Here is a 12,142-nt window from a genome sequence, read left to right as displayed (position 1 = left end):
AATGCAGTGGTGTATTGCCTAATTTCAGCAGAGAAAGGGAGAGTCTGTCGATGCCCCCCTGCTTTTGTAAGTAGTACATGGTAGTCAAGTTGTCTGTACTGACCAGGACCACTTTGCTTCACATGAGACGTAGGAAAGTCTCGAGAGTGAGGCCTATTGCCAGAAGCTCATGGTGATTGATATGATGTCCAGGTTGCTGGGGAGTCCACATACCCTCATCGTGTTCTGATCGGGACAAACTCCCAACTCCGTTCGAGATGGCATCTGTGGTAATGGTAACTTGCGGAATGGGTCCAGGAAAGGCATGCCTCTCAACAAGGGGTTCTTGCACCATTGCAGAGAGCGATGAAAGCTGGCCTTTAACAACATTAATCAACAGCTGTGCTGAACTAATGATAACACCCACTTGTCTGATGTGATTTCCTGCTACCAGGAGAGAAAATCTTCAAGCCTTCCTGACAGGTGTTGTGTGATCGAGACGGAGGAGGTGAGAGGAGTCACTGTTTGGAGGTGGAGGCTTCTTTGCCATAGCCTCCTTTGCCCCTACCCCTGTTGTTGTTGCCGCTATAGACCCTCCTGGAATAACGTGTTAAGCCTGCTGCTGCCTCTGATAGAAGGAAGAATGGTCTGTGGAAGTGGTCTTGCTATCTGCCCTTTATTGCTGCCTATAAAAGGACCCCCTTCAAGGTGGATGTTTGGAGGGTACCAATTGCCTTGGCAGTGTCTATGTCCTTCTTGAGTATTTCAAGCATCTGGTCAACCTGTGGAACGAAGAGGTGTTCACCATCGAAGGGCAGGTTGAGCAGATGAGGCCCACTGTCTACGGCATCTGGGGCACAATGCATGGCGGTATTATAGATGTTTCATTTTGCCGCCAATTCATCTCCCGATTGTCTATATCCCTCAGGGAGGTGCTTAAGGAGGGGCTGCATTTTGTCCCAATAGACTCTATTGTATCGGGAGGGCAGACCAACACAGTTGCATCGCTACTCTTTTCCCTGTTGGGTCTGTTTTCATGCTCTCCTTGTTTGGGGTAGGGGAATACCGTGTGGCCTGGGAATTTGCCCACTTAGGCACAGTGTAAACCAGAAGGAAATCAGGAGGTGCATGGCCACATATGTAGGGTGGGTTGTTGGAAAAGGCCTTGTATTTTTGGTCCACCTGGGGTGTGACTACCCTTGCACTCATAGGCTCTTTAAAGGTGTGTGTGGCAGTCTTAAACATATCCTTGAGCATAGGGCAGAACTACACTGTGTGTTGGGTCTTGGACAGCGTCTTCACCAGGAAGTCATCGCACTCCTGGAGGATGTGCATATCCACCTTGTGATATTTGGCTGCCCTATGTATTTTTGTGATTAACTGTGGTATTATGTGGAGGAGATGACCTTCCAGGGTACAGATCTGGGTCTGTATCACCCAGAGGATCAACATTATAGCTGTCCCACAGGTCATCAGTAGGCACAGTGTCATATGGTACATCACAGGAGTTGGCAGGGTGAAGTGCCTTCCCTCTTAGATGAGTGGGGTGATTCCTCTAGTGAATATGAAAAGGGAGAGGTGTGAGGATGTGGAGGAGGAGGTGGTAGAGGTACAACAGGGAGAGGGCTGGTGCCCCTTTCATTGCATCTTTCAAGGTTATGAGGTGGACGAGGCTCTAAAGCAATTTGCTCTTTGAAGGGGAGCTTCCTCTTTCGTGGAAAAGTCTCTGCTGGCTTTAAGGCCAGCTTGGTGGAAATCTTGCCTGTCTGCGGATGGATAAATGAGTATTTCAGCAGCGCATCCAGTTACTCTTGCAGCTGCTGGGGGTGGGTTGCTCTTACTACACATAGCCAGTCATGGATGGTGTTTTCGGTGCTGACTGCGCTCTCAGAGTTGAAGCAGTTCTCGCATTCAAGGATGGTTTCGGCTTCGACATTTGTTTCAGTGCCGGTGTAGGGTTCAGTGCCGGCACTGAGGACCCTCTAGGCTTCAGAGGTATCCAAGACTTGTTTAAGATCTTCGGCTTGATGGATGAGCTGGATTGGTGCACGGAAAAGGGAGAGTTGTTAGCTCCACAGGCTTCCATTGGTGCCAATCATCTCCTGAAGACAGTGGTAGCCCGGCTGGCTGTTTTTGTTGGTCCCGTTCAATTCTGAGCCCTCTGCCTCACCTGCAGGCCGTAGTGCTGGCCTAAGTTGTGTGTCGGTGCCCACCATAATCACCATTGGAGTCTTGATCTATGGCTTTAAGGCACAAAGTTCCTTTTCTTCTTCTTCCTCGGACCTTGAGGAAAAAGACACCTCCGGGCAAGGTGATGTTTGGAGGAGTTGCACCTCCGAGAGCTGTCTTCTTTCTCTGCCTCAACGCTGTGTCCCCAGAAAATGTCAGGGATGCCGTCTGACTCCTGCATTTGCATATACTGATGTGTCCACCGCTGCTCTTGTTTGTACCGAAGAGTATTCTTCGACTGGAAGGGGAGGAAGGTCTTGCACATGGTATCGTCATGTGCGTGGTGGAGAGGCAGAGATCGCAGACCGTGTACTGGTTGTTCAACAGTAATTGGTAGTGGCACTGCGGGCAGTACAGGAAGGGTGTCCTCTCCATCACTCTGTATTCTTGATGATGATGTCCTCCAGGTAGGTTGCGAAGTGCGAATGGGGGGCCATAGGCCCTGGGGCATTGAAAAGAGGCCGATATCCTTTTAATGCTGTCTCGAAAATGAAGCAAAGTCCCTGAGTCAAGTTTCTTTTGTTGCTACCAGAGGCAAAATGACCGATTTGGCCTGAAAGAAAGTGCTGCAAGAAACTGAACATGGAGCCCTGTTGGCACAAGTCCGAACCTGAATGTGAAAAAAACAATCTTATATGGAGTTGATGCCCATATGCAGTGCCAACCAAGGGAGGAGTCACTATTACTTATGATTAAAAGGCTTATTTTCAGAAAAATAACTTGCAAGAGCCAAATACTAGATGGTAGGAGTATGCAGAGCATGTGGATCTACAGCAACACATGCTATGAACATTAAGTTCCGGGACACTGCGCAAATGGCCATGCTTCCAGTGAAATAGGAAACACCTCCTCACGCACAGGCTCTTGTATCTGCTCTGGGAGCACATTTCACACTTCATTAAGGGCTTGAGCAATCAGAGGGCTGCGGCTGGAGACTAATGCAAATAGGACTCCAGTGGCTTTAGGAAGGGAAAAAGATAACTTGCTAAAAGTGTGTTTTCTTAATATATTTATTAAAAATCCAACTTCACTAATGAATTGGACTTTTAATACGTATTACAAGAGTCCAAGTATTATATCTTTAGTAGCCAAAAGTAGCATTATCAAATGTAATTGTGCATCCAAGTGTTTCTCTAAATAGCCAGCCTTGGTACAATGAAATTAGCTTTAGGTGCTTTTCACTCTAAGGACATGTTAACAATATGTTTATATATGTCCTACTTATAAAACCTACTTAGGGTTGATTTATAAACATTTGAAAGTAAAGGTGAGGACCTGTCAAAAGGGTTTATTTTGGTAGGTCGAATTGTAGGTTAAAATTGCTCTAGGTAGGCTACAATGGTAGGCCTGAAGCCACATTTACACTGCCACTATAATGGATGGCACTTCACTAGTGGCAATTAACTTACAGGCCCTGGTTACACTTTGTACAATATACTAGGGAGTTATATGTAAGTTAAATGGGCCAATTAGTGTTATGCCCATTTGACCATGTGTCAATGCCGGCTGCTACTTAACGGGGGTGGTTTGTCAGGGGTGAAAAAAAATCACTTATCAGCAGGCCGGCCGCCACCTCTTGATCCTCTTTGGTCGACTAACTTCATAAGAAGGAAGCACACAGGCTCCTACACTCCCCTAGACAGTCACAACGCTGCTGTCACCAGCATAACAGCAGCGTTGGGATCGGTCTGATGGTCCGTGGTTCTGCGCTCAGGCAGGTACTGGGATCCTGTGCATGTTCTCCACCCAGGCAGTGCAATATGTTATAGCACCATGTTTAAAGCAGAAGCACATGAACTTTACTACTGGTTTGCAAGGGTATATTGCACAGAGTTCCAAAGCCAACAAAAATAGATATGGGAATAGCCTGTGGGGTACAGATAGCCTTATGCCTGCCTGAGAATGGACAGATAAGAGCTAAGCTATCAAAATATGAAAATTTCCTTCTAGCTATTTTTTTTAAATTCTATAATAAAACCAAATCACAAGTCAGGCTCATGGATATTTATTTCAGGGCACAAGACCCTTAAACAATTTACTGCGAACCCGCAAAGAAACTATCTTTGCAGATAGTGCAGAATTCTGCAACTATGTCACTCCTAAGACTGCACAAATCTCAATTTATATCTCCGAATTTGCCACTGCTGCCACAGAAGTTTATATCTATGCACCGTCAACTCAAGGCCTGGCATTATTTCTCTAATGACCTTCAATAGCACATGTTGCAGGTGTCTAGATTTACTATGAGGTGCAGCTAGGGACCAGGCCAGCATCACTGATTCTGATAGGATAAATTGTGATTCATGAAAATTATTAAAAGATTGCTCTTCATTCATTACCTTATGGATATGACGCGTGTTATCTTCAGATCGATCTTCACAGATTCAGGACCATTTATTGGCATACATGTCCTCAAAACCTTTTGGAACATTAGCATTCTCACATTGAGGTGGGTAGAATTCACTGACCTACCTTGGGTATCCCTGGCTGCCGTGAATAGACTGTGATCACCTTCGATAAGGCTCCTCTGTGCTTGGCCTCCAGAGTTTCTTCCTTGTAGAGGTGGTCAAATTCAGCACTGCGGCAGCCGAAGAGGAGGACCATTTCCCCTGGTCTCTGACCTTTACCAGGATAAGACAACACAAAACTAGTAGTCAGCCTCTACTAATATCATTCAGATGAGCTGTTAATAAGTTGGGTGTATCCACAGGCCTTGTTAATATTAATCAGTGAGTGCAATATGTCTGCAGCTCCTTATATACTCAGCAATGGCTGAGCAACTCTTCTAGCTCCTTAAATACTAAAATTGGTAAGAAGGTCAACTTTAGTGATAGCATTGGTTACAATACATCTATTGTACTCTATGAAACAAAAGTTAAGTTGTCTCTACATCGCCAATGCACACTTTCAGTTCACTAATTAGTGGGTGAGGGTGCAACCACAACACCTTCAACGATTGGAAAACCCTTACAAATAGGTAACGGACAAAAAACAGGTCATGTTAAGTCTAAATTACTATTGGTCCTTAGTTGCTGTGTCTCTGTAGATTTCTAACCTAGACCAGCCTTGCACACCACCACCCGGGCCTTCAGGTTTTGGATCTGAAGGTAGATTTTCAAAAAGTGGAAACGCTGTAATACTAGAAACTGTAATACAAAACTATGCACCCCTTTAGGGAGTCATGTTCTAGAACACCCTACCTTTTGCCTCTATGTCATGTAGTCTCTGCTGCCAGAATCCTCTAAAAGGGGCAATGCCAGTCCCTGGACCCACCAGCATACATGGGGCTGTCGGATCTGCAGGCAACCGGAAGGAGTTCGCTCTGAAGAAAAAAGAAAAGAAAAAGAAAATATCGGACTTAAATTCCATGCTTCTTCTCTACTTAATCTTTAACACTAACCCTCTCCCATCCATAAACTGAACAATCCAAAGCGCCCAGAAGGCCATGTACTTGACCATGCCTCTGGCAGTACCAGCCAGCTTCTACGATAATGCATCTAATCTGCTGCTGACTATAGCCTGCAAGACTTGCTGCTACCGACTTTACTTTATAAAACGAGTTGCTTGAGCATTATAGCCCGCTTAGCAAGTTCTGTCCTGGCCGTTAAAGACCCTCTATCCGAGGAAAGAGTTTTCTCAGATTCTGATGAGAAAACTGGTACAAATATCCCAGTTGTTCACATAGGATGCAAGGAGTGACAAGTAAGGTCACCACCTGAGTGGAGGTCTCTTATGAGGTGACCTTACTTGTCACTCCTTGTAACCACACTCAGAGTTTTACCCTGTTTCATTAATACATTATCTGAAACTTGGGTAGGAGCAGGAGTGTCTCCTGTAGTCCCAGTAGTCACACAATCATCAAGGGATGGATGCCTCTCTACCTTGCTGCTCACTGTCCTCTGTAGTCACTGTGTAAGATACCTCCACTCAATATATACTGTCCTACAACAAGGGGTGATTAGGTTCAAGTGTGGGATCTCAGTCCTGAGAAAGGCTAACTGACAACAAGGGGCGAATCATCTCGCCGAAACATGTCGATAGATAGCAGATAAATGGATGATGGGGCATTAAAATCCCGACTCATCACTAGTTTTTATTTTAATCCTGTCCAGGGGGCCCAACATTAAAGAGAAACTAGGGACATCCCTGAGGTTGTTTTATATAGGTTTTCTGCACAGTGGGGCTCCATAAATGTGTGTATCGTCTTTCCACTTAATCTCTTGCTCCATCCCAGGCATTGGTGTGCGCAGGGATGTCGAAGCATGCCCAATGATGAAGCATGCCACTAATAGTGGGTGAGAACATTATAATTAAACCTTGTTGTTTTTCCTGAGAGGGAAAACACCCTCCTGTTTTCTTACTACTTGCTTTTCACTTTTTGTGTGTGAAAGACTAAGATGCTGACACAGAAAGTGTAAATCTGGAGTCCAGGGAGAGTTTGCATTTTAATGGCATAGAGTTGATGAGCCAAACGTCTCTGCTAACAATGTGTTCTGTCACTTGGGCCGAATAATCCCCGCCCCGAGTGCGGACATAAAGATACTACTCGTAAATGCCCTTTGTGAATTCCTAAAGTCGTAAACGTAGACGTTTGGTCTAAGTTTAGACCAAACATCTAAGTTTACCTTTGTGAATCGGGCCCAGAGTGAGTAACATAGCAATACTTTGTACCATGCAATGTGGGAATATCACTGTCATTTCAAGTGTTCTTTGTCTGTCACTCTGTTAAAGTTATAAGCAGTGCCAGGGGCAGCAGTAGCACATATTTATTTACTAGATAATGTATGTGTATGCTTTGCTGTGTAGTGTTACCAGAGCGCGAACTGGGGAACATACCATGTGTAAAGGGGATTTCCCTTTATTGGGGCATCAGTGAGAAGCCTGAAAGTCATATGGCCTGATAATAAATTGCTAAGTGCATGCCAGGCATGGCACTATGTGTGCGGGCTGGCCAGCTAATAGAAAATTGTGTGTGTCCCGGCTCCTTTATTCTTTGGTGCACTGTGCAATCTGTGGGGCTTCGCGCAAACAGTCGAACTGAGTGATCATTACACTCCTTGTCTACACTGGTGATGAGTGAGGGCATGTCCATGGGCGAAACAACCACAGCGGGCTCTGCTATTAGCCTGACACCGCGATCTTGGCAACCACCTGTCATGGCAACGGGCCACGGCAGGAGCAACTAATTACCCGCACCACGAGAGACTGCAAATGTGGAGAGAGCACCGAATCCCCAAACGAGACAAGTACACAGACTTGTGCGGCGGCTGCCCAGTTGAGAGGAAGCACCAGCGGTACTCGTACCACATGCAAAGATACCACCAACAAAGCACCACGGTGGTGCAGGAAGGGCAAAAGCATAGACACCCTGACATGCCGGAGTTCTATTATGGTACAAAAGGGGGTGGTAATGGACGGAGCATCTGAACCAATCAAACACTCGCACCCAGTCAAAAGATCTGGGTTTAATCCATCACCGTTCTTTAGCCCACTCTGCCACCCCAGTTCAGACATGGCTATATGCAAATCAGTCTGACCCTGTGCCTCATGGGAACAGTCCAGCCCGAACCGCCAAGCCATGCCTTCCCTGGACCGGAAACAAGCTTCCGAGGATCGGTTTCTGGCATTACAGCCGTCTTCAGCCCGGCTTGCTTGAATCCAGTGGCAAAGTGAGCAAGGGACTCACGTCTGAGCATACCCTGCCACACTTATGGCAGCCAAAAGTGGTACAAAAGGGGGTGGTAATGGACGGAGCATCTGAACCAATCAAACACGCGCACCCAGTCAAAAGATCTGGGTTTAATCCATCACCGTTCTTTAGCCCACTCTGCCACCCCAGTTCAGACATGGCTATATGCAAATCAGCCTGACCCTGTGTCTCATGGGAACAGTCCAGCCCGAACCGCCAAGCCATGCCTTCCCTGGACCGGAAACAAGCTTCAGAGGACCGGTTTCTGGCATTACAGCCATCTTCAGCCCGGAGTTCCATTATGAGCTCAGCGACGCAACGATCACCGTAAAAGACACCACACAATGAAGTGCACACCATAAAAATGACTAGCACAGCCAGCAGATGGGCCAAAATATCTGAACAGCCAGGCTGACTCACAAGGCCGCATACATGGCCTACCTCCAGCCATGTCATACATACCAGCCATAGAGCAATTCACCATTGAGGCTTCATCTACTCAAGCGCCAAAGTGAAAAGATTGGGTGGAAAGGTTAGAACTCTACTTTGAGGCCGCAGCGGCCAAATCAGACAGGAAAAGAGCGTTGTTGTTGTACTTAGGAGAAGAAAAATACATACACAAATTATCCAAAGTGGTCATGCAAGCGGCCCTAAAAACATACAGCACAGTATTTGCATCTCTGAATGCCCACTTCGAACCCATGGCGAACACAGATTATGAATACTTTGTATTTCGACAAGCCAGGCAAGGTCCAGAAGAATCGCTAGACTCCTTCTGTGCGAGTAAAATAACGAGCCAGCACCTGTGCATTTGACAATGGGCAGGAGGAAATTAGTGGACAAATAATTTAAGGCTGCACTTCAGCAAAGTTCTGCGAAAGTATACTACAATAATCTGACAAATCTCTGGCCAGCATACTTATGCTGGGTGTTCAAAAGAACTATCGAAAGCCAGAGCCACCCCTATGGAGGCTGTCCTACAAAATGCCATAAAAGCAGAACCAGTTAACCCGGTATCACTCAAGAGAACACCAGGGAGACAAAAGAAGGCCTCAGAAACCCTGAAGCTGTGTGGCTACTGCGAAGGTAAAAGCCAAAGACCCGAAGAATGCTGTGTGAAATACAAGCACTTGGTGAAGGTTTCCCACTCGTCAAAGGACAGGAAGGTGACATTGACAGTGAACACAATACCAACTCTTGGATATGAGACGGAAGACATGGATGATGACAAAGTGGAGGAATATACAGTGCATTCAGCATTCATGAGAGGGAGTGAGGCTGCTTCCTGATGACCTTATAACCTGAAAGTACGGTGAAACAACATCATGGTGATCATCGACACAGGGCATCCATTGACATTATGTCAGATAACACATATCAACCGATCCCAACTAAGTCAACACTAACAAAGGCTAGAGTCAGAGTATTTGTGTATGGACAAGCATGCCCGCTTACCATGCTAGGGATATTTCAAACCACAATAACCTATGGCGAAATGAAAGCAGCTACCTGGACCTATGTGGGTAAAGCAGGTCAAGGAATGCTCCTAAGTTGCCATGCTGCATATGCCCTAGGAATTGTTCGCTTTGCGCTAGGAGTACATACGGAAGAGGTGTTGTACATCCTAGGAGAATTCAGAGACATTTTCAGAGGGATCAGCTGACTGAGAAGAAAAACAAAAGCCCTACACATCCACAAGTTGATACAACCAGTAGCCCTCCTACACCGTCAGATAACATTCCGTCTAAGACCAAAAGTGGAACAAGAGCTAAAAAAACTCAAGAAAGCTGCCTTTATTGTCCCGATCGTAGTCACGAGAAAACCCAAGCAAGCCAGCTGGTCCTGAACAGTAGACTTTCTATGCAGCTATCACCAACTCACCCTGGAGGAAGGTTCCGGGTATATAACAACATTCTCGATACATGTGGGACTCCGCCAATACCGACAGCTCAATTTTGGAATATCAAGTGCAGCGGAAGTGTTCCAAAACATAGTTCAAGAAGTACTGACAGGGCTACTCAGAGTCATCAACATGAGTAACAATATCCTTGTATACGTCACTACTGAGAAAGAGCACAACCAGCGCCTAAAAGAGACCCTCCAATGGATCCAAGAAGCCGGACTCTCTTAACACAGAGAAACATGTGAATCCCTGAAAAGATGTATCAGTTTTTTCAGGTATATGTTGTCAGCTGAGGGTGTAGCCCCAGACCCTGACAAGGTGTAGGATGTGAGGGAAACCCCTCCTACGATACATGTGTCAGAAATAGGCAGTTTTCTCAGCATGGTAAACTACTGCTGTAAATTTATCAAGGACCTCACCAACCTGACTCAGTCACTCCTAGACCTCACAATAGCGCCGGCAACATGGACCTGGGGAGAACAACAGGAACAAGCATTCCAGACTATGAAAGATGAATTGTCAACAACCACATCCTAGCCTATTTTTATCCCCGAAGAGAGACAGTCCTAGCAGTGAACACAGGCCCAAAAGGACTAGGGGAAGTCCTCACCCAAAAACAAAGATGTGGAGAGTGGGCCCTGCTGCCAGCCGATCACTAACCTCCATGGAGCAACGTTACCCCCGAATCAAAAAGTAGTCCGTCTACTGTGGGTGCCAGCACTCCCACATCTACTCGTAAAGACACCCATTTGTGGTGATAACGGAGCACAAGCCGCTCACCCCCTCTTCCAAGGCACATCCTCCAAATCACCTCTGAGGTTAGAGAAGTGGATGCTGCAACTACAAGAATAGAACTGCCAGGTAGAGTACCGTCCGGGAGCTAACAACCCAGCCGACTACCTATCAAGACAGCCCGGACTGCAATCCAAATGAAAGCCGATGATGCAGAGGTGATGAAGGAATACGGCTGTTGTGTGTTCGAAAGGTCCCGACCCATACCCCTGTTTCTGGAAACAATCCAACAAGCCACCAAACAGTTGGGTGTCTCCAACTAGCACTATCAACCATTCAATCAATCAGGTCGATGGGACACCCTCAAGAGAAACTGGGCTCAATGAACACCTGAAGCAAAAACAGTACTTGAGTCCCTTTACCAGCTATGCCACGAGCTTGAAGCAGACCCTGTGGCATGCCTCCTGCATGAACACAGGATTGTAATACCAACGAGCCACAGCACTCAAGTGGTCCAACTAGCACACGCAGGCCTGCCAGGGTTCAGTGAAGATTAAAATTTGGCTCTACACCAAAGGGTGGTTTGCCTTAATGGATGTACTCATAAAGTTGACTGTCCAATCCTGCCCATGGTGCCAAGCTGTGGGGCTGTGAAACTTCCGGCCCCAGTCATCACGCAGTCGAGTCCCCAGAGAAGATGGGAGCGGTCCAGTTTGGAATTTGGGTACCTCCTGGATATAAGGTACACAGTAGTCTTCATTGATGACTACTCCAAATACCCAGAAATGGAACTGGTGAGTACCCAAGCAGCTAGTGAAGTACCCGCAAAATGGAGAAAATTATGGGCTCTTAAAATAATACGTATGGAAAATGGCCCTCCCTTCCAAGGACAAGAGGTAGTGGCCTAACTAGGGTTACTCAGCATCACGCACAGGAATGTTACCCCCAGGTGGCCTGGGGTTAAGCTTGAGGAGGTGTATTGTACTTTGGTATCAGGGGAGAGGATGCGGGGTAACGGCCAGAGATGCCGACTGGTTCGAGTCTCTTCATTCGCTCATCAACCTCTGAATCTGGGCAAATCTCTTTATCTCCCTGTGCATACAGATATGAATGTGTCCTTGTATAATGTAACCTGTGTTCATGTAAAGTGCTCCAATATCTTCTTGTTGAATTAGCACTATGTAAAACTACAAAATAGATACATAATAATGCATGCAGATGGTAATTTCAAATGTTTTGCCAGTGGTATTCCATCTGCACACTGGGAGGCCTTACAATTACCTCCAGGAAAAACCTGGCGGTATTTGCCGGCTAAACCTTTTTCCTAATAAAAGAGGAGTGCAACTTGCACTTAACACCTATTGCGATTCAGTGCTAAAAAAGGCGAAAATACAATTTACAGTCATTCAAGCACTAGCTCATGTGTCTAAATTGCTCCTTTGGTGTACATACTCTCAAAGTCACAAGGCCTTTTGGGACTTAATTGCTTTACAAAATCACTGAGTAATATCACAAAACATCACGTCAGTTTGAGGTGGGCATTGATATTGTATTGTAATTGCATTTACATAGCGCTTCCTGCTCCTGATGAGGCTTGGAAGCACTTCGCA

The 12,142-nt window shown here is 46.2% G+C and overlaps 1 protein-coding gene across 1 annotated transcript in view; it reads right to left on the bottom strand.

Moving 5' to 3' along the window:
- NOS3 (nitric oxide synthase 3) overlaps window positions 1–12,142 on the bottom strand; it is a 999,469-nt gene that overhangs the window by 134,991 nt on the left and 852,336 nt on the right. Inside the window, exons 23-24 of the mRNA XM_078662772.1 lie at window positions 5,409–5,530; window positions 4,681–4,829 (exon numbers count right to left, since the gene is read on the bottom strand). Of these exons, the coding sequence (XP_078518898.1) occupies window positions 4,681–4,829; window positions 5,409–5,530 (271 nt within the window). The remainder of the gene's footprint in view (window positions 1–4,680; window positions 4,830–5,408; window positions 5,531–12,142) is intronic.

Source organism: Lissotriton helveticus, chromosome 10 (assembly GCF_964261635.1).
Source record: "Lissotriton helveticus chromosome 10, aLisHel1.1, whole genome shotgun sequence".
In the NCBI taxonomy this organism is placed as follows: domain Eukaryota; kingdom Metazoa; phylum Chordata; class Amphibia; order Caudata; family Salamandridae; genus Lissotriton; species Lissotriton helveticus.
Note: the sequence above shows the minus strand (reverse complement) of the source record. Positions and strands in the feature narration are given on the sequence as shown.